This window comes from Pezoporus flaviventris, unplaced genomic scaffold, assembly GCF_033815535.1.
Source record: "Pezoporus flaviventris isolate CSIRO_AGI_PZ_B2104156 unplaced genomic scaffold, CSIRO_AGI_Pfla_v1 ptg000002l, whole genome shotgun sequence".
NCBI lineage: Eukaryota > Metazoa > Chordata > Aves > Psittaciformes > Psittacidae > Pezoporus > Pezoporus flaviventris.
Window position 1 is genome coordinate 72,308,827 of NW_026892550.1, and position 26,897 is coordinate 72,335,723.

The 26,897-nt window shown below is 42.1% G+C and overlaps 1 protein-coding gene across 7 annotated transcripts in view; it reads right to left on the reverse strand.

Annotated features, from left to right (window-relative positions):
- Nucleotides 1–18,244: 18,244 nt before the first annotated feature.
- The window catches only part of LARP7 (La ribonucleoprotein 7, transcriptional regulator), a 28,403-nt gene continuing 19,750 nt past the window's right edge, over nucleotides 18,245–26,897 (reverse strand). For 6 of the 7 annotated variants that reach the window (XM_061443576.1, XM_061443539.1, XM_061443557.1 and 3 more), the window contains 3 exons: nucleotides 25,665–25,824; nucleotides 23,266–23,357; nucleotides 18,245–18,604 (listed from right to left, as the gene is read on the reverse strand). In XM_061443576.1, the coding sequence (XP_061299560.1) occupies nucleotides 18,524–18,604; nucleotides 23,266–23,357; nucleotides 25,665–25,824 (333 nt within the window). In that variant the 3' untranslated portion in view covers nucleotides 18,245–18,523. The remainder of the gene's footprint in view (nucleotides 18,605–23,265; nucleotides 23,358–25,664; nucleotides 25,825–26,897) is intronic. The other variant, XR_009741524.1, reaches the window with a different exon arrangement.

Consider the following 26,897-nt stretch of genomic DNA (forward strand, 5'->3'; position numbering starts at 1 on the left):
TCTCCCATAAGCACTCTCCATCTCCAAATATTTCCAAAAGCAATGCCTGCCCATGTCATCTCCATCACACAAAGGCACTTCTCACCCTTGAATCTCACTGGGTGCTACAATGCTACACGCATCAAACAGGTTTACTCCTGGGAACTACCAGCACATTTCCAGCCTGCAACTGAGAGGAGGAGCTCAGGAACACCAGAGCCATGGAGAGACTGAGTGGATCTGGAGTAAGAGGAGAGCCAAGAAGCACTAACAACTGGTAGCAGTGGTGGGAATTAGATACTTAGTCAATGACAAAGCTTCTGTTTGAAGTCTGCAGTATTTAAAAGCGCTGCTGGAGGGTGGCTCCCAGAGGACGTCATGGCTTCAATGATCCTGTTCATATTCAGGACTAGTCTTCCTTCCTGTTTCCCTGCAAGTGTATTTGACCACTTACCTCCAAAAGTATGAGGCTTTTTTCCTCTCTCTTCCTTTCCTACCTCCCAAGCCTTTGCCAGGCAGAGGGCTTCCCTCACCTCTGTGCTCAGATGCAGCCCATTCCCAGAATGGAGTTGCTGAGGGCAGGTGGGGAGAATCAAGGACAGTAAAATTCCCAGGAAATTAACATTTCTGCAAAGTTAATCAAGTGCAGAGAAGCTCACAGTGGCTTTTTACTGTTATGGCCCATGGAACTGTGGAAAACCCTCTCTCCTAACCCCGAATAATCTAGGAAGATTCAGCACTGGGCATGAGGACAGCCCAGAAGAGCCTCAAGACACCACATCCCAATTTTCTTTCTATGGTTGCAATAAACTTCCCAGTTGGAGGCAAGAAAGAGCAAGCTCTGGTACCCAGTTACTGCCTCCTGGCAGTGAGGAGGGAAGGAAGAAACCAGCCTTTGACCAGCACAAGGCCCCAACAGACATGGTGAAACAATACCTATATATAAGGAATGATTCAACTTTCTCAATTCATCTGCTGTCTTTCTTACAGCAGCAGTGCTTCAGGCATGGTTTCCCAGATAGCCTGTGCCCTGCCTGTGTTAGTAAGACTAATACTTATAGAGGCAGCGATTCAGCACTGCTCGCCTTAGAATAGTCGAGGAGAGTACAAAAGGGCAATGCTCATCTAGGTCAGTTAAAGCTCTTTGAGGACCTTGCTTCAGCAGAGCAATACGCCAGCTGGGGACTTGGCTCTCTACAGTTCCACCTTCTGCACCACACAGTACATGCGCAGCGGGTGCTGTTCTTCACCTAATAGTCCTTCACAAAACACCTTCCAGCTTGAAGGACATACACCATCCTCACGAGTGCTAGACCCAACATGTAGCCCAGAAGCTGTAGCCCAAACAGGTGAGGTGCATGCAAGATGCTAACAGCCCAAACAGGTGAGGTGCATGCAAGATGCTAACATCAGCCAGGGAAAAAAAAAAAAAAAAAAAACGCATTGAAGCTAGATCCCACACTTCTGTTCCATGGAGCACAGCCAGCTTTTTTGCTGGTGATCCAGCTTTATGTTTCCACATAAGAGGTAAAAAAATGCACTGAAAGTGCTCTCTGCCTGGCCTCAGCCTCTGCCTCCTCTCCCCACCATGGCTGTTCCAACACCATGTTTCAAAACACTGCTACTCAGCTTTGGCTCCAGACAGAGGTCTGTGCCAGCAGGAGCTGGGGTTGGTGCTGGAAGAGGAGCAGGAATAGAAGCAGAGGGAAAAAATCTGACTGCAAATTAGATGCAGTGGTTATGATTTTTTAGGACCACCTAAGGGACTTGGGTGACAAATACATATTTAATTAGGAATTATAATTTTCTAAGCATCTTTGAAACCCTCTGCCAAGACTTATGTACCATTAGTTTTCATGTCCCTCTTTAGGGATGTCGTGGTTTAAACCCAGTCAGCCAACTCGTTCACTCACTCCCCCCCCCCCTTCTTTCCCTCCCCCTACTCCCGGAGGGATGGAGAGGAGAATCAAAACAATGCAACTCCCACAGGTTGAGATAAGAACAGTTTAGTAACTAAGGTATAACACAAATCACTACTGCTACCACCAGTGATAATAATGATAAAGGAAATAACAAGGTAAGAGAATACAACACCTCATCAACAGCCGACCTGACCGATAACTCGCCCCCCCCACAACCCGACCAAGCACCGACCGATACCTCCTCCAACCCTGCAGTCCCCCAGCCCTTCCGGCTAACTCCCAGTTACATCCTGGGCATGACGTGCTGTGGTATGGAATACCTCTTTGGCTAGCTTGGGTCAGGTGTCCTGTCTCTGCTTCCTTCTGGCTTCCCCTCCTCCCTGGCAGAGCATGAGGCTCACAAAGTCCTTGGCCAAACCAAAACATCCTTGTTATCAGCTCTGTTCCCAGGCCGAAAGTCAAAACACTGCACTGCACCAGCTACCAAGAAGGAGAAAAATGACTGCTACTGCTGAACCCAGGACAGGGGAGCAGCCTGTTCTATCCCAACACAGAATATAAGCTTCACCTTAATGAGGAAAACCTCTTTTATGCTCAAAGGACTGAGTTATTCAGTCTAGGATATCTCTATTTCTAAGTTGCCCTTTTGTCCTCAGTTATACCTCTTTATACTATTGTACTAACTCTAATATTGTTCGATTTTTTAGTGATATCTTCAGGTCCTGGATTAAATAACCTCCTGCAAGCAGCTTTATTTCCACCATTTAGCGTACCCTCTGCTGTGCCTGGGAGTTCAAATCACTTATTAGCATGGCTTTGCCCTGTTACTTGCTTTTTCACTTGAGAAGTGATTTTACACTCCAGTACTTTTTTGGATGAATAGCCTTTAGGATTCATAATAACCAGTTTCCCATGCTAAAATATTTCCAGTATTGGGCCATAAGCACTTTACTATGATCTTCTGAACAGCCTCTACCCCTGAAAGATCAGGGTTTCTTGAGGGATATTACTCCTGGGCATAAAAAACAGGGGCCACGTTAGCCTCTGATTTTGTACCTGACAGGAGGACCCTGAAGTCCCCCCATTGCCTGCTGCAGCAGTTCAGAGCATCACTGCTCCAGTAACAGAATGGTGGGCAGAGAATTAACAGCTGGAAAATGGATAAATGAGCCTGATCTCCCCCTGGCCAGTCCTTACATGAGGGAAGAGATGCCATGTTCATATACAGATCATCAACTTTCACACCCTTGTCAGATGAAGATAAAATTTACACAGTGCTGCAGTGAGTAGTATGGTTGCTCTTCCTTGTTGTGCCCTCTGTTGTGTTTCTATTTTACAGCAACGCTGTGCTGGCAGCAGTGGATTGCTTTGGATTGCTGTTATTTTGATTTGCCAAGTGTGAGTGGTGAAAGGCTGAGATGGATTCTCAGACAGCATCATCTCTATCGTTTCTTCAGTTAAAAATCATCACTCTGTACTTTCTAAGGACATGTCTGTGAGAAAGCCTAAGGATATTTGCAGTGGCTGACGCCGAGCAGCTCATGCACTGGCATTGCAGCGCAGCCATGCAATGTGATGCACTGCCTAGTAACAGTCATCGTTTGTGGTGTGTTGGAGAGGAAAGCTGCCTGCAGACAGATCTGCAGACAAAGCAAGGACACCATGGAAACTGCTAGAGAACAAAGGCACTGCAGAAAGGGATGAAGCGGGAAGCAGTGCCACAACCACTGCAGAATGCCCGAAGTACTTCTCTTTGCTTGTGTTCACCTCCCAGAACTGCAACATCTGCTGCACCCAACTGAACTGCCCAGAGATTCAGCAGGGTCAGGGTTTGTGCTTCCTCACCTCCAATAAAGAAAACTAATCAGAAATCAGGACAAGCAGGTTTTGCACAGAACTGTGTTTTCTATCTCCAAGGTGATGATGTAAAGTAAGGCATCCTGTGGGAAGTACAGAGGAAGAACATTTACTCTTTAGTAGGTGTCACCAAGGACTGAAAAAGAACCTACCAGAAGGGATAATAAAGTCGAAGTTCAAAGTAGTCTGTGCTCTAGAGGGTCAGGGGCCATTTCAAGGAAGATTCAGTGCCTGTTTATCCATGTTTTTAGTTTTCCCTGTGTGCCAAATGCTGGTGCTAGGGTGCAGAGCTAAAGGAAACCTCAATCCCACCAGGCTGCTCTTACTTGTTCTTCATTTTAACATCTGCTGCTAGCCAAATCTTGACCTTATTTGTTGTAAGACAACCCTAGGGAGTGATACTATCTCATTCCAGCTAGCAAGAGTCCATGCCATACATTCATTGTCTAGCAGTTACAGTAGAGCCTACAGGAGGACTTCGACTGTTCTGGCTGGAAGCTGACATGCCAAGTCCACCGTGTGTCATTTTCTTTTATTCAGGAGCAGCTGCAATGCCATGTAACTGTAGCTTTTGGTCTAGAAACTCTGAAAAAAAATGTATTTGCTCCTAAGTGAGAGATGATGTGCTATTTATAGGATTTGTGGATTTTCCCCAATTTGGTGGCCATGAATAAGTACCAGGAAACAACCTCTAGCAATTCCCACACTGCTTGTACTGATGTCAAAAAGCCACTGCATGACACTGACAGTTCCTTTTCCTCTTCAGTGGCTCTGAGTATCAGTGACAGATGAATACAAAACAGATGGGATGGTGGCAGATCCTCATCAGATGGACCTGATAGGCCCAAAGCTGCCCATGGTATTGGATAGATTAGTGCCAAATAATGCTTTGGATTTTGATATTTAAAGAGAAACAGTGGCTTTAATCTTTTCATCTTGTCCTGTCCTGATGTCAGGATCCTCAATTTGATTTTGACATTATGCAGAAGACATACTTGAGAAGCTGCATGTATATTTTCATGTCTACCAGCTTTCTCTGGTAAGCTTCAAAACAATAAAAGAGACTTCTCCACTGCGTGACATGGCTCTTTGAATCACTGCATTTAAAATCAGACCAAAACCCATCAAATTTTAATCTAAACGAGTATTTGGTCTGCTAGATTTTTCTCCTGTGTGCTGCTTAGATTGCCATCAGCTCACATGTAATTATTTAATAACCATATTACTTTGGAAATATCTGCTTGGATTTGACCATAGCAACTGACATCTGACATTTACATACAGTCCAGGAGATCCCTGCAAGATAGTCTGTGAGCACTTACAACAGAGTGTTGTCACTGGAAAATAGTATCTTTACTTTGTGACAAGTACTCCTTGCTTTTTGCACAGCAGAGTGTCGTGGTTTAAGCCCAGCCAGCAACCCAGAACCACGCAGCCTCTCGTTCACTCCCCCTCCTTTCCTCTCCCCACTCCCAGAGGGTTGGGGAGAAGAATTGAAAGAATGTAACTCCCATGGGTTGAGATAAGAACAGCCGTTAACTAAGGTATAACACAAATCACTGCTGCTACCACCAATAATGATAATGATAAGGGAAATAACAGGGGAAGAGAATACAACCACTCACCACCTGCTCACCGATCCCCAGCCTGACCTGAGCAGTGATCTAACACTTCTGAGTAACTGCCCCCAGTTTATATACTGGGCATGGCATGCTGTGGTATGGAATACCTCTTTGGGTAGTTTGGGTCAAGTGTCCTGTCTCTCCTTCCTCCCGGCTTCCCCTCCTCTCTGGCAGAGCATGAGACTCACAAAGTCCTTGGTCAGACTAAACAACTAAAACCACCGGTGTTATCAGCGTCGTTCCCAGGTTGAAAGTCAAAAATGCAGCACTGCAACAGCTACTAGGACTGAGAAAAATGACTGCTACTGCTGAACCCAGGACAGTATCCACCCCTTATTCCATACCATTCATGTCATTCTCAGGTCTCACATTTTCCAATATGCCATCACTCTTGCCACATATATATATATGTATATATATATACACACACACAAATACATATATATACACATATATATATATTCCCCCTCAGTTCAAGAAGGACAGGGACCTGCTGGAGAGAGTCCAGCGCAGGGCAACTAAGATGATTAAGGGAGTGGAGCACCTCCCTTATGAGGAAAGACTGAGGGAGCTGGGTCTCTATAGTTTAGAGAAGAGGAGACTGAGGGGTGACCTTATTAGTGTCTATAAATATATAAAGGGGGAGTGTCACGAGGATGGAGCCAGGCTCTACTCAGTGGCAAACAATGATAGGACAAGGGGTAATGGGTACAAACTGGAACACAAGAGGTTCCACTTAAACTTGAGAAGAAACTTCTTCTCAGTGAGGGTGACAGAGCACTGGAACAGGCTGCCCAGGGAGGTTGTGGAGTCTCCTTCCCTGGAGACATTCAAAACTCGCCCGGACACATTCCTGTGTAACATTATCTAGGTGCTCCTGCTCCGGCAGGGGGATTGGACTAGATCTTTTGAGGTCCCTTCCAATCTCTAGCATACTGTGATACTGTAATATACCCACACACACAAAGAGAGAGAAAGATCATTCCTTAGTGCATGGACCAATCCCTATAAAGCTGCTGAGTTCATCCAGTCTATGATGTCAGGCTCCATCTCTTGTAACAGTCTTTCAGAGTAGGAGAGGCTGTGTGCAGTGCTGGATTGTTGCCTCATGATGATAGCACAGAGCTCATCTGGTTTCATCAAAACTCATTCTTTGTTGGGATGATGGTCAGAGGGAGGTCAGGACCAGTTGCTGGTGACCTGAAGACATCTAGTTGATGGGCTATAAAAGCGCTACATAGCAGGCAACAGCATACAATTGAGTTCATTGGCTGTTTTCCCCTAAAATCAAATCCCCTTGAGGTATACATCAGACTTTCCCATCTTCCTGCATTACCCATCAAGTATATCTGGGTCCTCAGCAAAAGCAATCCCATCAGTGGGTTTGCCTTTACCTGAAGCAGGAATAACCCAGAGTGTCTTCCCCAGAAAATTCTTTATGTGCACCACAGGAACTTTGTCCCCTTCTGCAGTATGTAAAAGTTCTGACTGGGCTGGGCCAGCCCTGTTGGCAGATCCTCTGGTTGTTGACCAGCCAGGTGGCTTTTGGTAAATGTGTATGCCAATGTTTTAAAATCCCACCACCCACTGATCTCAGTGTAGTTTTTAACAGCCCATTGTACTATTTGATTTTCCCAGAGGCTGGTGCATGGTAGGGGATGTTATATACCCACTCAATGCCATGCTCTTTGGCCCAAGTGTCTATAAGGTTATTCCGGAAATGAGTCCCATTGTCTGACTCAATTCTCTCTAGGGTGCTGTGTCCCCACAGAGTCTGTTTCTCAAGGCCCAGGATAGTGTTCCAGGCAGTGACATGGGGCACAGAGTATGTTTCCAACCATCCAGTGATTGCTTTCACCATGGTAAGCACATGGTGCTTGCCTTGGCGGGTTGGTGGCAGTGTGATATAGTCAATCTACCAGGCCTCCCCATATTTATACTTCAACCATCATCCTCCATACCAAAGAGGTTTTAACTGTTTGGCTTTCTTAATTGCAGCACATGTTTCACAGTCATGAATAACCTGGGAAATAGTGTCCATTGTTAAGCCCACCCCTTGATCAGGGGCCCATCTGTATGTTGCATCTCTGCCCTGATGGCCTGAAGTGTCATGGACCCACCAGGCCAAAAATAGTTCACTCTTATGTTGCCAATGTAAGCTCATCTGAGCCACTTCAATCTTTAGCAGCTTTATCCACTTGTTGGTTGTTCTGGTGTTCCTCAGTGGCCTGACTCTTGGGTACATGAGCATCTACATGGTGTACCTTCACCACCAAGTTCTGCACCCGGGTAGTGATATCTTGCCACAGTGCAGCAGCCCAGATGGGTTTACCTCCATGTTGCCAGTTGCTCTACTTCCATTACTGCAACCGCCCCCCCAGGACATTCAGCAATGTCCATGGCCAGCTGGATGGCTTTCACTTCGGCAAACTGACTTAATTCACCCCCTCCTTCAGCAGTTTCTGCAACCTGTCATCCAGGACTCCATACAGCTGCCTTCCATCTCCGATGCTCTCCCACAGTACGGCAAGACCCATCAGTAAACAAGGCATACTGCTTTTCACTTTCTGACGGTTTATTATACAGTGGAGCCTCTTCAGCACACACCACCTCCTCCTCAGGTGACATTCCAAAATCTTTGCCTTCTGGCCAGTCCATAATGACTTGTAGAATTTCTGGACAACTGAGATTTCCTTTTCGAGCTCATTGTGTAATTAGTGCAAGCCCGCTTACTCCATGTAGCATCAGTTGCATGATGTGTAGAGGAGACCCTGCCTTTGAACATCCAGCCCAGCACAGGCAACCGGGATGCTAGGAGGAGATGTGCTTCAGCGCCAATCACTTCTGAAGCAGCTTGAACCCCTTCATAGGCTGCCAGTATCTCTTTCTCAGTTGTGGTATAGCTGGCTTCAGATCCTTTGTATCCCCAACTCCAAAAGCCAAGGGGTCGACCTCAAGTCTCCCCTGGAGCTTTCTGCCAGAGGCTCCAGGTAAGACCGTTCTCCCCAGCTGCGGTGTACAGTACATTTTTTACATCTGGCCCGGTCTGGACTGGTCCAAGGGCCATTGCATGAGCTATCTCACATTTAATTTGCTCAAAGGCTTGTTGCTGCTCAGGGCCCCATTTAAAATCATTCTTCTTCTGGGTCACATGATAGAGAGGGCTTACAATCAAACTGTAATTTGGGATGTGGATTCCCCAGAACCCCACAGCACCCAAGAAAGCTTGCGTTTCTTTCTTATTAGCTGGTGGAGACATTGCTGTTACCTTGTTGATCACATCTGTGGGGCTCTGGTGACGTCCATCTTGCCATTTTATTCCCCAAAATTGAATCTCCTATGCAGGTCCCTTGACCTTACTCCGTTTTATGGCAAAACCGGCTTTCAGCAGAATTTGGATTATTTTCCTCCCTTTCTCAAAAACTTCTCCCACTGTATCACCCCACACAGTAATGTCATCAATGTATTGCAGGTGTTCTGGAGCTTGCCCCTGTTCCAGTGCAGTCTGGCAGATGGTGGGGCTGTGTTTCCACCCCAGGGCAGTTGGTTCCAAGTGTACTGGATGCCCCTCCAAGTAAAAGCAAACTGTGGCCTGCACTCTGCTGCAACTGGAATTGAGAAAAACGCATTGGCAATATCAATTGTGGCATACCACTTGGCTGCCTTTGACTCCAGTTCACACTGAAGTTCGAGCATGTCCAGTACAGCAGCACTCAATGGTGGTGTGACTTCGTTCAGGCCACAATAGTCTACTCTCCATTAGTCTTCACTCTCCATTAGACTTTTGCACTGGCTAGATGGGACTGTTAAAAGGTGAACATGTCCTACTGATCACTCCTTGGCCCTCCAGTCTACAAATCAGCTCAGGGATGGGAATCAGGGAGTCTTGGTTGGTGCAATATTGCCGCTGGTACACTGCTGTAGTCATGATTGGCACTTGTTCTTCGACCTTCAGCAATCCCACAACAGAAGGATCCTCTGAGGACCAGGCAAGGTGGACAGCTGTTCAGTTTCCTCTGTCTCCAAAGCAGCAATACCAAAAGCCCATCGGTACCCTTTTGGGTCTTTGAAGTAGTGTTGTTTCCAGGCTGAAAGTCAAAAACACAGCACTGCACCAGCTACTAAGACTGAGAAAAATTACTGCTACTGCTGAACCCAGGACACAGAGATACTGCAGTCACACAACCAGGTCAGCTTGCTGAGGCCAAGAACATGATTCAGCTCTCCCATGATCTGTGGTCATGCATGCAGTCCCTGCAGAAGGGTCTTCTGCCTGAACGAGGGGCCAGCAACAGCTCCCAGCACTCATCACCTCCCAGCTGCAAATCCCAGGTTGCTTCTCTCTCCTTAAGGATTTTCACACGTCTTTTGCAAGGCAGATCTAGAAGACTGTTGGAAATAACAGGGAAGTACAGTACCATGAGCTTGGTATTATCGCACCAGCTTGCACCTCATCATTAACATTTGCCTCAGAAAACAGTATTGAAGGGAAGTGAACACTGAGAAACCAAAAAGCTCCTTTCGCTTGGGAAGCTGAGATGCTTAGCCAAACCGTGGCTGGTGTCAGCAGAGTTGTCCAAGGGTCTGGCAGACCAGCCTCTCCCAGGAGGTTTCAAGCATGTCCAGCTTTAGGCATGATACAAACCAGTCTGTGACACATGATGTGGCCACACTCAGCATTAGCCAGTGCATACCTCCCCACTGCAGAAAATCCAGCCATTGCTTTCTGATACAAACTCCTCAGGAAGCGCCCTAAAGGAATGGTCCTTTCTTCTGCACACACCATTCAGCGCCTACCACCTACCAGTTACTTTAACCTGTTTGAATATTTCATAGAAATGCAGACTGGCTTAGGTTGGAAGGGACCTTAAAGCTCATCCAGTCCCAACCCCCTGCCACAGGCAGGGACACTTTCCACTAGACCAGGTTGTTCCAAACCCTGTCCAACCTGACCTTGAACACTTCCAGGGATGGGGCTGCCATTTCTCTAATGTTATTTGACCATTCCTTAAAATTGTTGCTTTCACACATCAAAGAGACAAGTATACACAATTTAGGACAAAATAAATACTGAGTACTTGACCCACAAAGAAGGAAAGTATGAGTTAAGAGGAGTGGGCCACATTGCCAGATTTCCCTAAAGAATCTGACCCAACCACAGCAAAATACTTTCACAACCAATGGGGTATAGAATGCAGCACAGGAGTTGTAATCAGGGCATCTGAAATAAGGGATGGTGCCAAAGTCAGCCTTTAAAACCGCAAAATGACTTTGTGTGCATCTCCCTGCTGGAAGCTACAGATGACCAATTCTGCTGCTGCAGCTGTGTCTATATATAGTTGCACTGAAAGAAAGACATATATGGCCATAAAATTTTATGCACAGGTATACTCTAAACCCAACTGGGCTGCACAGCTGCATGTTTCAATACCTAAATAACTTTAAATATCTTGCCCCCATTCAAAATGTATTATTCTGGCTTTTTTTCCATTAGTGTAAGAGCACAGCAATGGATCTGGCAAAGAGCAATAGGGTTTTAGGCAAGCTTATGGGAAGAGCATTAGAGGGTAAGGGGTTCACTTTTAATCCTGGCATCCAGGAAAACACTGACAAAGAGAAAAGGAACAGGCATAAACGGAGGACAGGAAGGAAAAAGATTATGTGAATTAACAGGAAAAGGAAAATCATTTCCCTCTTGCTTAGAGTTTACAGAAGACTCACTGTGGTTTTACCACAGTTGTGATTTTTGGGCTAAGAGAAGCTCTGGTGTGAATGCAGATATTGGGTGCCCACCTGGGTGACCTGAGGCAGAGCAGGGGGCAGCATCAGGGCACAGACCTGAAGACCAACCCTTAGCTAAAAGCATAAAACACTGAGTAAATCTGCTCATCTCAATCATCTAGCTCTTTTAAGATCAAAATAAACTGCTGTCAAGTGGTAAACCCAGGAGATGAGGTTTTTTTGATACTCTCTTGCGTCCTCTAGCGGCAGAGTTTAATGTCCCTTTCCACATTTGACACAAGAGGTGTGCACAGCATAAACCAGAAACACCTCAGAGCTACTGCTGGGAGAAGATGAAGTAAAATATTTGAGGATGAATTGCAGTGGCATAAATACTAAGCTTTGCAGAAGGTATTTCAGTGCAAGTCAAGGAATTCCAGTGGATTAAAAATTCAGCTTTCAGTTTTGAGAGTGTTAAATGTTGGAATAAAAAAAAATGTAATATCAAAGCAGCATTGTATGTAAGAGATTAATTATGCCTGAAACTTCAGCCAAATGAATGGATAGATATTTCTGTATCTGCCATAGTGTAAGACATAAGAAGCAAGAAAGTCTACAACTACAACATGGGGAATAACAAAGGAAAATATAATATAAAAGGAGGAAAATGGAACAGTAACAGCCACTGTGAAGACAGACCTTCGCTTATAATCAGTGACAGAAAACTCCCACTTTGTTACCTTGCAATAGGAACATATTATTATACAAGAATAACTGATATATATTACTTGCCATAAGGGAGAAAACTCAAAGCTTTTGTATTTACAGTAAGGCTCTTTTGGCAAGCATGAAGCTCAGCCTAGACAGCACAGCCCATTTCTGAATCAAGATGTTATTAATCTGACTAAATTGAGGGAACAGATCAAGTACCCATTGAATTTGTGCACACAGAAGAGGTCTTCTAAGCTAAACCTTGCAAGAAGTTATCTACTGAGGCACCAGGCAGGATGGGCAAGATCTGTGAGAGCTGCTGTATTCCCCAAATACACACCAAATGTTACACAAAGTACTAGGTAACAAAAAAAAAAAAGCCACTTTTCATAGTAAAACCACATTTCAGTGTGTAGCAGGTAAGGGAAAGAAAAGCAAACAGAAAAACTAGCTCTGGTGGTGAAAAACACAACCAAACCAAAGGAGAAAATGGCACAAAGCATGAAGACAAAAAGGTATTCAACCATGTCTGCCCCATACATTATTCAGAGGGTTGGGGAACTGGAAGAAGCTCCCTCTGCAGAGTCAAGGAATCAGAAAGCTTCCTACTTTTGTATTAATTCTTCCTTCTTGCCAAAAGCAAAAGAAAACAACACATGTAACCTGCATCCCACACATCACGATGTATGCTCCCATCACCAGACAGCGGAGATCTCTGTGTTGATGAAACCTGCATTCATCTGGTTTGTTATTGACTGTGAAGAGTAATTCAGGCCAAACTACCCAAATTTCTCTGTGTATAGCTCTGATGTCTGAAGCAGGGAGGGTATTCAACCCAGATGAAGCAGTTTTAGTTATCCTCGGAGATGTTCTTCCTCAGCTTGGTGAGTATTTCTCCTGAATATACTAGTAAACCATCTTTCTGGTCCAATTAAGGCATTAGATGAGAGCCAAGGATTATGGGCTGATACCTGGGGACCCTGCGTCCCAGCACCTGGTCACCTTGCAGGCTCCATGGGAATACAGGGGACTTGATTATCTCCCCTCCCCACCCCCAATTTATGTACAGAGCGTAATTCGTAGGATCAGGTAGGGTGTAAAACACACTAGATACAGAGCTGCCCTAAGCATGTGGCAGCTTTGCCCTCTGCTGGCCAGAGCCTTTGTGGGGTCCCTGCAGAGGCCATGCAGCCCAGCCATAGGCAGGACCCTCCAACCACACAGATGTGTCTAGAATAGAATAAAAACCTTTTAATGGGATGGAGCCCCAGCTGCTGCCTCCTGCTCTCCTCCCACCCTTTTAAAGGTGAGAGAAACGGGTCAGTTTATGACCTTAAGTAAAATTCCCCTGAAGGAAAACAGGTAGCTGTCGGCTTTCGAGTTTGCTCCTTCCTTTTATCCTTCTCCCACTTTTTTTTGACCCTCGAGGGTTTGTTTGGTTGCACTCGAAATGCCGTGAGGCAATACAACAGCAACAACGATGAGCGAGTGTTGAAGCAACCAAAAACGAGTCACCTTGGCAACAGCAAGCAAAGCTCTCCCATACTCTCCCTGTTCCCGTTTTCATAGTGATTGGTGTGACTTGAATAATGGCTATGCATGCTAAGTACACATCAACACAGGTTCCAGCAAAGGGGAATGAATAGGAGAGCTGTCCTGTGGGTTGCCAAGTTCCCCAGAGAATTGCCTGGCTTACTGGCATCAGCAGCTCTCAGGTTTCAAAGGAGCTATAAATAAGTTTTTTTCCTTGACAAACTGATGTTCTCTCAACCATTGCTTTAACACACTGACAAAAACCTATTGGTGTATTAAAAGAGGTGAAACCCACCAGAACATGTTAGCTGTGCACTAGCATTTAAAATAAATGCTCTTCAATACTTGAAGGACCAAATTTTTAACCTGCTACAAAAAAAGGAAATGCATTAGAAATGTCAAGCCATTGTACCAGTGGTACAAATATAACTGTGATATTCTGCGTGTGAATTAGCTAAGCAAGCTGTATGCCTCCATTACAGAGCCACAACTGATGCAAATAAAGTGTATCTAATGCTAGGAAGAGTATTCTACTTTCCATAGGGAATAACTTCCTTACCACCATGCACAGAAACTTAACCACCTGTAGGTAAGATAACTGTGTTATTTCTCCACTTAGGCACATTTCAAAGTTACCCAAGCATACCTTACCTAATTATTTTTTAGAGCATTATACAGCATTATTCCCATGATTTAATCCCGTCTGAAATCATTAGACGCTATGGTACCATTAAGTAAGCAGTTATGACAACTGACCTATGTTCTAGAGGATGTGGGTAGGCAAGTGCCTTTGTCATCTGTCAGAGGGTAATTTTATAATTTGATCTAGAGCCTCTCTAGAAAAAGCTAATTTACTTATCTGTTAGCTTTCAAGGGCTGCCTTAAAGTCTGGTTTAAATAGGATACAGAGTAGATCTTAATGAGAAAAAAAAAAACAAACCCAGAAGACCGGTATTGGGTGTGTGAGATAAAACAGATGAAAGTGGCAAAGTTAAATCAGGCTTGGTCAGATAGTAAAAAATTACAGAATTAGAGTTAACAAACAGAAGGACATAGTCTTTGGGAAATACATGTCAACAGAGGAAGTAGGTAAAGATTTAGCGGGTTCTTTCACTGCAGACACCAACATGCCAGATGAAAGTACTTCAACACCTCAGGATACTTCTAGTCTCCTGTTGGATCTGTAATTCAGTTCAAATTCACTGTAGGATTTTTATTTTTTACTTTCTGCATGCTCCAGGTGACTCTAAAATCTTACAGAAGAAACTCACAAATTAACACAAGGTGTAAAATCAAAAATAAAGAAGCTTTCCTACAATACAGGGACAGGTAGAAAGGGCAACAGGGTAAAAGCATTGTGCTGCAAGTGGGATTCTGCACTGACAGCAGACTGTTGGCTACTGCAAATGTGCAAGTCCAGTCATTGTGAAGGAAGCTGCTGGTTTTGAGCATAGGTGTTTTACTAAAACCAAGTTCCTCTTTCCAGTGCTTTTACTGCACAAATACAACCTGGAGGAGGCAGAGTCCCAAAATGGGAGGACACATATCTGAAGATGGTGGGTAGCATGCGTGTCTGCCAGATGCATGCAGTGGCTCTGTGGCTGACAGCAAGGAGGCCCTGCTGCTCTCTTTCTGCACCACTGAGGTTGGCCACTTCCTCCTTAAAAATGTCTCTTCGTTGCCATCACATCAACCACTGCACACCTCAACTCTCATCTTCCTTGTTGTCCTTACTCCTGAGCTTTTTATCCATGCAAAGCACACCACAACGGGGCCTTGGTTCCAGTCAGCAAGTTGGCACCATGAAGGTAACCCATATGGTCCCTGCTGTAAGGCAACAGTACTCACTAGGGTGAGTACTCTTAAACTTTAAAATATTGGGTCAGAGGAGAAATCAAAGAAGCCTTCAGGTGACAAGATCACAGATGATGAGATCTACAATCATTAGTTTTGGTTTTTAACTGAAGATCTGTTCTACTGGCACCGAAGGCCTTACAAGGTCAGTTACAGTCCTGCTGCTATCACACAAAATCTGTGGAAAAGAGGCAAAAATGTGAGGCAAAAAATAATGTCAGATCCAGCCCTACACTAGGCCACAAAGAGCAGAATCAATGCGGGGTTTTGCTCCAGGCATATTTATGTGTAATGATGTTCTTCCAAAACACTCAGCAGTCTAGGGAGACAGAAAAATTGGCAAAACCAAATGAGCAGTCCAAGGTTATGAATTCCTATGATTTTAAAGTCTCATCCTGAATTTTAAGTAAGATGTGGTATTTCCTGGGGAGAGGAGAGGTGTGGAGTTGAAAAGGGTATAAAGTCATTGTTGGAAGTTCCTAGGAATGGATAAATCGAAAGAAAAACAGGACAGCAAATTTAAATGTAAGCAACAAACTGAACCACTGCCAGTAGAGGTGTGCCAGACTTCACTAAAGACATCATCCTCCATTGGCACAGCCCTAGAGTACACCTCTAGGGATGGTAAAACTCAGCAGATGGACTCCTCTTTAGCATATGCTGAAGGGGAGGGCTAACACATATTAACTGTCTGGTGTACTTAAAAACAAGAAAAAAAACAACCCACCACAAACCCACAAAAAAAAAAAAAAACCACAACAAAACAAACCAAACAAAAAAAACCCAAACAAACCCTAAACCATTCTGGCATACTTAAGAATCGAAGCTTACTTTGTAAGAGGACACAAACCATGCCCTCCATACGTGACCTCTGAATTAAGTGGCAAAAATACTATTATTAACTTCTTCAGAAAGTACTAAACACCACCCTTTCCTCCTGAAGCCAATTTCTGCACTGGTTTGGAAATGGAGAGTTAAAAAAAAAAGTGATGTTTAATTGTAAAGACTTAACCTATATAAATATGGAAAGGAACAGAAGGGTGACTTCTCCTGCTGTGTGTTCAAGTCAGGAATTATTAACAGAAGAGCAAAACTCTACAACTTACGCTTTTGCAATTCTGCTCCACTCTCCACAAAATATACAGACTGAATCATTCATGATCTGAATTATTTCCAACATTGATGTAATTTGACTTAAATGAACTTCAGCTGAGAAATCCAAAGCATTTTATCCCGAATAGGCTGTTGTTTTTTTTTTTTTTCTTCTATCCATCACAGAAGTGGAAAATAGAATAACCTCCTGTCTTTCAGGCAGGAGGCCCAAGAGACATTCACTGACCAAATCTTTTTCCTAGCTAGATATATCAGTACTCCCCAGTGGTTCATCAATTATCTTACCCACATAGTGTAAGAGAAAAAGTGAATATTAAACAGTAATAATGAAAATCCTGCAATTGGACTAAGCATCTGAATGCTGCTTAAGTGCATTCAGGACACAGGAGCTCCTGGCACAGGGGTCAGTACCCAGCCTTCCTTCCATAGCCCCCTGGGGGGAACTGTCCATATGCAGTTTCCAAGAACCATTAGCAAGCTCTTCCCCTCCACCCTGAAACTTTGTCTCTTATCTTGCACTTTTCCCCTCCATATTTCTGCTATCTTTATCCTGATCACCACTATACCCTCCTCATTGACTCCTGCTAATCCTCTCCATTCCTCCATCAGCACCCCAGGAGAGGGAAGCAGTCTGCTGTCTGCTGGTGGCTTGGATCCTGATCCCAGTCTTGTGGGCGACTTGGTGCTACTTGAGCTTATGGACCATCCAAAGAATCAGTCCCCAGCACTTGCTAAATCACAAGTACCAGCACATAAATGGTGCTCCGTGAATACTCCTCCATTCTCACTGTGCTGCTTCTCCACATTATTTATAGCTCGGATAGTTTCATTACAATTCATATGCTTTGGTATCATCTCTTGAAATATAGTTTTTCCCATTTTTTTAACTCCTTTGCCTCCTGTTATCCCCAACTTTAAAACCACTGTACCTATTATATCCACACTGCTTTCAAGAATTCAGGAGAAACAGCGCAGATTCTTAGCAAAAACACCAGGCTCACCAAACTTTATTATAACACACATCATTAAAATACCTCCACTGCTGCAGTAATTTGATAGCAAAGGATTAAAAAATGTCAGCCTACCTTACTAGCAAAAGCTACAGCTGCAAAACCACCTACAGTGTCATGTGAGTTTCCTTCAAGAGCTTCTGATATTATCTTAGGAATGTACTTCTAGGTTTCCAAGTAACTTGCTCATCTTTCTATTTATAAGGAAGTTTCACATTTTCATAAACCAACGTGTTAGCATCTCATTTGCCCTGAATTAAGGACAATCTCACAAATATACATGTGAACTTATCCTCACATTAATGGAGAGATCGCTAACAGCACACATATACATTAAGTTTTAACCTTTGCTATTAATCTATCTTTAGGTTGTTTTTTTTTTTTAATTTGGCTTTTTGTTTTTTAAATACTGCCAATCTAAAATGAAATACTTCAAGGCACATTGAGGTCACCAGCTTAAATTGTACACTGCACAACTTCAACACTTATCTGTAAGTCAGAATTACTTCTGGATCTACAGTTACCAGATGTAACAAACAAAAGTTTTCTTATTTCCTCCCCTGAAGAGTCTTCTAAAAAGAAAAGTTTAGTGCACACTTCACACTAGTAGACTTTCTTCCAGACCTCTCAATGACAGATTTTCTGATAGTCCTAGCCACTGAAAAATACATGGAAGGTTATATAATCATTCCACTGTAATTCTCAACAGTGTGATGGACTAAACAGAGACCCTAGGGGGAGGTTTATATTTGGCATTAACCACGTTTGTTACTTATAGTGTCATAAAGCAGAGCACAGAATTAAGAGATACACAACTCAAAATTTCTCAAGCATTTTATTTCATAACCCAGTGCATAAAACTTCAACATACAACAAAAAAAGCAAACAACAACAGGAAAAAAAGCACAAAACCCAGAAAACAAAAACCAAAACACCCCAAAACCAAAACCAGAAGTGAACTAAAGCAACATCTCATAATACATTTTTTTTCCCCCAGAAAGCTCAGAAGCAGTAAACATTCAGCCTACTTCCAAATGGGATTCAGAATAATCTTCATACTTGCAGCCTGCAGAATTATGAATCAAACAGATCAGGTTTTTATGCCTCCTTAGAAAAGGTTTAGTTGCTGTAAGCAGTGGGGCTTGTGGAATTCGGGGTTTTTAAATAAGTAGGTCACTTTGAACAGCACAGTCAGTCTTGGTCAGTTATCTTCAGTGAAGCGAATATGTTTACTTGTTTGTTGAGTCTTTTCAAGTCTCATTCTTTCAGCTTTAGCAATTAACTGCAAACAAAAAACATTGTAGAAAAGGTTAGAGGAAAATTACATTGTTATAGTTTTATCTTACAACCATGAATATGTTATTCCTGAATTTACCCAACTTCATCAGAAAAAGCTATTCTGTGAAGAGCTGAAATAACCCATACATCTGACAAAAAAAAAAAAAAAAGTTAAAGCAGCCCTTTCAGTATTGCCTTCAGAACTATCACAAATAGTAACGCATCTCTTCAATCTGCACAGTGCAGCATCGTTCATTCAATCCTTTCTTCCTCTTAATGTCGTTGAAGATAAAAAACTGATTTCAAGAGAATAAATTAATTTCAACGTCAAAAGTCCCAAAATGCAGTTTCACACAGTAAGTTAAAACTCTCCCCTTTTACAGCATTTATGGTGTTACTGATTTAAGAAAAACAAGGTCACACCATCAATAAGGAGCCTTAGGAATACTGTGTCATTTTCTACACTCAGCAAAGAAACAAATCCATGTAAATCCAGATGAAGACCATCCTTCAGGCTGGGAAAACAGCACAGCACATGTCACAACCCTGCTGAGAATTCATCTTGAGAAATAATGGTGCACTTTGGAAGAACACTGATGCTGGAATCCCTCACTCAAACCTGTCTGACCAGGGATGCATGTGTTTTTAGTTGTACTTTAGGGAGACTGCCGGAGTTACCAGGGTACCTGGCTAGCTGCTTTCAGTGCTGAGGTAAAATAAGTGCTCTTGTGGGATGTAACACGCCCATTTCCCAACTCTGTGTCCTCAGGCACAAAAAAAAAACCCTCTGAGAACATTAAAAGCATTATTGTTTTTAAAGCATCCATACTAAAACACTTTGTTTAACCACAGTATTGCAGCAAAGTCATCCTAATAAGCTTTGTTACTGCGATGCTCCATTAAGACTCCTCAAGCATAAGCAAGAGCTCATGAAGTAACTGTTATATGAATGAGAAAAAAACCCAAAACACAACACAGGCTGCCTCATCTGAATAAATGTGAGAAAGCAGGAAACTCCTGTGAATCTAGGCACATGCATAAGGCACCAGCATAAATTCACATTAACTTATCTGAGGGAGCCTACTAAAACATATTAGCTAGTGCTGAGGTAAAGGGGCATCTGCTTACCAGGCAGTCCAGTAAAGTTGGCTAGATCTGAAAAGTTTTCACCTATAAATCAAATTATTTACTATTTATCCATGATAAATGCTAAGTCCTGCAAACACTGCATCTTGCACACAGCACAGGAGTGCAAGGTGTGTTGCTGCACTGACCCTGGTAGTCAGGAATGACACTCTACACATATGCTACATGAATGTGATTTGCTGTGCTGTAATAAATACAGTTACATTCCCACAATTTTACTGGTATGTCTCCCTGGGCCCCCAGCATTTAACTTGATTTGCAATCCTTAACACGTTCTTAACGGCATCAGACAGTAAGTTCTGGTAGAGGACTTTCTCATTCTCCAGAGGCAAAGCTGATATAAATATGTAAGTAGGAGCTACTTTTACTCTCTGGTATCTGAGAAATGGAATAAGAGTTAAACTCTAAATAGAAGTGAGGAGTAAACTGGCTCACTCATTTAACATATGCGATGCAGAATCAGAAACACTGGAAGGAAGGCTTTGGGATGTGAACTGGCCAGTTTGTATCAGTGTTTCTATACCTACACCTCAAAATTTGAAGAGGCCTTAAGGATGCCCATTTTGAGATCATCAGTTCAGTATCAGCACCTATTTCTAAGCACACCACTGTTCAGGTATCCAGACAGGTACCCAGCCCTTCCATAGATACCAACTTCAGAGAACCAGTGATAGGGGTTTATCTGTGCCTCTCTCCTCCCTCCTCCTACCCCCCCTTAGCACAGACTGAGAACTGGTCCATCTTGCAAGGACACAGTCCCAGAGCCCCAGGCATAATCAGAAGAGAATAGGGTGGGCTCTGCCCAGGCATTCCCACTATCCTCCTTTCCCATATATTCTGCAAATTATTCCGCCCTTCACAAACACCCAATTCTCACTTTGCCCACCAAATGCCTTTCACTTCTACCACCACTCCCACCCTCTTAAACTTCCTCCTTTCCTTCTGGTAAGAGGATATCCAAGGTGTAAACTGGGTTTAGCAGCACCTCCCTCAGCGGACAAACACCCAAGTAGAACGCTTACAGCCACTCAGGCCTTTGCTTTGTGCACAGGAGACTTCCGTCTGGAGAGTTTAAGACTACAGGCAGATAAACTGCTTGAGCTCTGCATAAAACTGGCACTACCCTGAAGGAAATGCTCTGGCAAGAAGGTTTTTTATCCCTATCACTGAATCAATACAATTGTTTTATCCCACGGTTGAATAACAGAGTAAAGAGAACATGCATTCGGAAGGGACAAGAGAAAGCACAGAGATGATGACAAGTGACAAAGGCCTGGGAGAAAAGCCAGACACTGAACACCTTTTTAACTGCAGAGAATAGCTAGGCACTAGTCAGAAGTTCTGGGGAACCCTGGAATGTCTGATCTCTTTTGGACATTTAGTTTATCACAAGAACTATGCCAGAGAAAGTAAAATCTATACACCTCACCACCATAATAAAAAGTGGTAACACCAGAAACCCTCTGTTGAAATGATCAGTAACCCTGTCATGATAGTTTATGATATATCTTTTAGGCCCAAATTTAACCACACTAACTGAATTAAAGTATAAAGTGCAGCCTTTATTGTAAGTATAAATCAGACAATAGGCAAATGCTCATCTTCAAAGAGAGATCTTGTAAGGGATTTTAAAACAGAATCTTTGAAAGAAAGATCCACTAATGGCATACACAGACGTATGTGTTTACGAATCATTACTTTCTTCCTTCATTTTACTGTGACTTTCAAAATACATCAACTTGTGATCACTTTGTGAAGAATTTTCAAATAAAAGATTGAAATCAAATAAACGATTAAAAGATAATAAAATTAGGGAACAGAAAGAAACACTTTTTCCTATTCTCTCCCTGTATTTCCGGCATACAGATTGCCAAAAAGTAAGTAAAGCATTAAGACTATAGCAAGCCATTCTTTTCTGGATGTTTTACCTAACAGTGTTAGCATTTAAACAGTATTCACTAAGCTTTGAAGATAACACCTCCCAGCCTTGCAAGGTGATGGGTAAGGGGGAGGAGGAGGAGTTTGAACCCTCACTACTATGGTTAAGCAGAGCTCAAACAGTTGATATTTGCAAGCCTCAACGAGGTATATTACTGGCAAATTTACACCAGTTTGGTCAACAAATACCAAATCTTCAGAAGATGAAGAACAGAAACTTGAGAGCAGGGCACCTACAATCCAAATTGCACTTTTGTTCAAAGAAGTAAAAGTACATTAAAAAGAGAAAATAATTATAACTATAAAATAATTATAAAAAAAAGTCACAAAAAAGCTGGCACACTCAGTAAAAGGCTCTGAAGCTGCACATTTCACATCACTTACTGCTTTTATTAAAGAATGGCTAAAGTAAATGCCATTTTTATGTCTTTAAGAAAATTAAATTAGTCACACGGGGAAAATCTTTATTTACACCTTGAAAAGAACGAGACTCATTTATCTATGAGATCTCTGAAAGAATGTTTAAACCAAAAAGGTAATACATGCAAAATATGCCTTGTGCAAGACAAGGTTTTGACCTGTACAATTGCTGCTCTTTTAGGTCAATGTAGTATTTCTTCTCAATTATATATAGAGCAACAAGGGATTTTTAATTGTTTGCATCAATGGAGCACTTCGAAAACAAAAAGCCTCCAAAGCCAGAAGCCAATAATAAGGTCAGATGATTCTGAAGTTTTGCAAGCTCCAGCATAAAGACTACGCTCAAATCCAACTCAGAAGCCTTATCTGCAAGTTGTGTGAAGTAAACCTAGCAATAAAGTGTCTGCAAAATACTCTTTGGCTCCTCTCTGTCAGCTAAGGGATCTGTCTAGCTTAATCAAGAGTCCTTCATGCCTGAAAGGTTTTTCAGGGGCAGGAGTGGAGACAGCAGCCTGCAAGTTCATTGCGACTCTCCCTCCACACTGCAGCCTGACAGACACATCAAGGTCAGGCTGGATGGAAATGTCACTAGTTATGGTCTGGAAGCTGCTCAGCTATGGACGCTCACAGCAGCATTTGGATCTGCTGGACCAGAGCAGATACAGTGGGATATAGACTCCTCGACTGCAGTAGGAAAACACTACTGTTCAGAATGGCACAGAACAGTACACTAAAATATTTGTGTAAATTGTAAGAGATTAATTCCTAAGAAAACAATTTTCTTTATCACACCTGAGAGTTAAGACTATACCACTAGACCTTATTACACTAGAGCAAATCAGGACTAATTAACTTTGTTAAAAGCACACCAGACACGATTTTAGAGGAAATCAATCTTACAAATTAACTTCATGCCTTTAGTCACAGACTGAACTTGCTCTGGTCGTCTCTATAAAGACAAGCCATGCATTTGGCAGCTGGACCAGGACAGCCACATATTCTCTACTCTGTTAAAATCCTGCAGCAAAATCAGTAGGAAGTCATTTAACTGAATTAAAGACAGCACCAAAGCTTTAAGTACCAAGAAATGCTTATCTACACAGAAACTGTCACATTTTCAACCATGGCTGTACAAGAAAAATAAACTGTCTTGCAGATTACCTTCTCAGTACCCCGCTTCTTTTCTCGAGGCTGGTTAAGTTTAGCTTGTCTGTCCACTAGAATCTTCTGCCAGTAACGTTGTTCGTGATCACCTTGAAAAACAAATTAACATTACATGACATGAACAAAAGTATTCAATACCAATGGATGCAGTATTTTCAGCTGTGATGAGAATGAATGTTTCCTAAAGTAAATAAATACATATTAAAATACCTGTTAGGGAAACTCGACAAGTATCTCCCCATCAGTCTTAAATTTCAGAATCAGAAGTCACACAGCATCGCAACATCCAACCGCCACACACCAATGTGAACAGAATCAAAATTTTGTTCAAAAGAGCCAAGTTTTCCTACACAAGTAGTTTTACAAACTGAAGAAAACCAACTCAGGGAATATGCTACCACCACTCTCTACATGTGGTTAGCAGAAGGAGCTCAGTTTTGTCTGAAGTCTCACCACAGCACTAAGAGGCCCTTTGATTTACTGATGTACTCAATCTCTAATGAATTCTGAACATCTATCAAACAGAAAAAAAAAATTACTGCAAGAACGCCTGAGATAATTTTGTTTCATCAAAACCACTGTTAGAAGCAAGCTCTGGGGACTTCATGGGCAATTAGAAATTTTTGAACATGGGGGGACAATAATTATGCAGCTTTTCTCAGCAGCTGTGTTGCAGTAAGAAGTGGTCTGTGACTGTTTCCTATGGTTTCTGCTGTAGGACAATTCTGTGATGTTGTATGGTTTTGTGGGAAATCTTCAGTTGCAGGGAATTTCCCAAGTGATCTTTGAAAAGATTCACACAAAAGTGATAAAATTAACAATTCTGAGAACAAACTTAGCACACATTTTAACAGCATTATGTATATATTCAATCACAATAACATCTACATGTCACCATAGCTGCTTCTTACTATCTTGTCAGGTGAAAAACTGATGTTTACTCAAGTCCTAAAAGGTGAAATATTACTAGGAAAGCTTTAGTCCCTGCAGCAGGGAGCATTTAAGACTCTTTCCTTACTCTCACCTCATGCCACCAAGAAAAGCTGAAATGCTTGCTGTGAGTCCTTTCCGCATTCCTCAGAAGCCTTTCCATTCTCATTTCAATGAACCATTTGAAAAAAAAAAACAAAACAAAACCCCCTAAAACTATGAATGGAAGGTTCCTATAACGTAGTACTTACGCCTAATCTACTGCAATACTCTTTCACATAAGGTTACAAAACCGGAGGCAAATACACAGAGCACGCCACTGGAAAATAATGTATTTCAAGTTGTTCCTGGATCTCTGGAGCACAGAATAATGGATACAAATGTTTCTCAAAATGACATTAGCAACATTCAGTGAGTCTTCAGCTTTAATTAACTTTGATATTCTCATGAAGGTTAATGCTTCCATTAAGCTCTTCCTTCTGCAGTACTTAACTGACAATTACAGGGATTTATATCACTGAATGGGTGGAATTTGGACCCTATGTGAGGATCTGTGCAAGAGTGGGGTAAAATATTTAAATACACAGACGAGAAAATTTCATCTGGACTGCTTTACCTGTTGGGGTTTTCTTGTTGTGGTTTTTTTTTTTTTTTTAGGCTTTTTAGTGCATATCTAGAATGCAAAAATTATCTGAATACAGTAACAAAGTTTGAAACGTCTCCCTCCTTCCTCCTTACTCTACTCCTCACTTCCAGAAAGAGATTTATCTACCCTAGGAAGACTAGTCCTACAGCAATTTCAGGAAAAAACCCCAATATGCACTCAGCTGAAGTTCCAAAGGAAGTCGGTAACCTTTTCTTTTTTTGTAAATACAATTTAAAAAAGGCATTCCTCTGACTAAAGTTACTGAAATTCCTGAGGGGGGAAAACAAAAAAGAAAGAAAGAAGACAGATTAATTCGAAGGCAAGTGCTAAAACCACTCTAAGTGTATCCATACTCCTAAATCCTTGTCCTGTTATTTCACCTAGAAGTTCAGTATGTTCAAGAAAATCTTCATGTAAAGTTCTTCAGCAATGTCAGAATGTTATATTCATAAAGCTGAAATAGGAATTAAGTTTGATAGTACACTGCCACTAAAAGTGATGTAAATAAATCAATAGCAAAAGAACAGAACTAAGTGCTAAAGGCAAGAAAAACATTCTTATTTTGCTCTGGATGGTGGCATAAAACCCTTTTAACCAATTTCACTATAACTGCAAAATGGGAAGACTCACAGGAAAAAAATGCCCTTTGCTCTGACCGAGTTATCTCAGTATATCCACAGAACTACCACGGAATACTTTTTATCATACTTAAGCTGCCTCCTGGAGTACCACTAAACAAAAATCCAAAACAAAAAACAAAAACAAAAAAACAATCCAAAACCAAAACCAACCAAAAATACCAAACCGAGAAAAGTCTTACCAGTGAGAACTTCAAATTTCCAGTTGTTTTTGATCTGTATTTCTTTGTATGACTTCATGATAACCTGTGCATCCGCAGGAGTTTTAAAACGGACGTGACATTCTGTGTCTCCCTCCAGCATGTCAACATAAGCAACATCAGCCAGTGCTGCCAAAGCATCCTATCCACGCACAGAAGAGAACAGGCTTCATAACACCAATCTAAAAAGAGTGACTCTTTGGGTATTCAATCTGTAGGTCAGTGACATTTTCAGAAAGATGATGAAGTAAAAGGCAGTAACTGAACTTTTCCATTTAGTCAATGAACCTCTTATCAAATAGTTTTGATTTAATGTATTTTCCTAAGAAGGTTATTACTTGTGATTTATGAGCCTAAACATCCATTTATCTCTCATCCTGCCCTTCAACAGCAACTTAAAACAGGAATTTCTGAAGATGTTTTTTGGTGGTTTTTTTTTTTTGGCTTTTTTGTTTTGTTTTGATCTGATTTTTTTTTTGCATGGGTAATCTTATTGAAGGAGCACCAGTAATTATCCATTTATTTCAATACTTTATGGATTTTTTTTTAAGAGAAAAATTATTTGTGTACCATGTTATGGTACACAATATCTGCCTTCATTGTAAGCATGAACTATAAGAAAAGCAAGCTCATTCATTGCAGATGATTTGAGAACTGAATAGTAGTAAACCAGCCCTCGCTATCTTTATGAACTGACCTCTGGCTGAAAGCTGAAGGAAGAAGAATCACACGTTTTTTCAGATAAAGTACTTCACTCGGAATACCTGCTGTTAGGAAAATTAAGCACCACTACACATACCATGTCAATTTTGTTCACAGGAGGCAGCTCAAGTAAGATGCTTCAATTCATGAATTAGACACAGCTTTTAACCCTCCACTACCAAGGGCAGCCTTGAAACAAAACAAAATTCAGTGCCATTTGGAGAGGCAACCAAAGACACTTCCCACTTTAAATTCAAGTATCCCAAAGTCATGCTTTAATGGAAAACTACAAAGACCCGAACAGCTTGCTGGAGTTGCCAAATGCATGAGGCAGAGACACACCTTAATAGCAAGATATGGAAGTAGTGAATTAAAAAATTAAAACATCAAAATAACACTAGAACTACTCTGCAAAGACCATTCATGTGCATGGAAGCAATGAAGCCTGTCTACCACAGTAAGAAACAGATCAATTCTTCAAGTTTAGTAAGGAAAACCCCCTGGATTCATTGC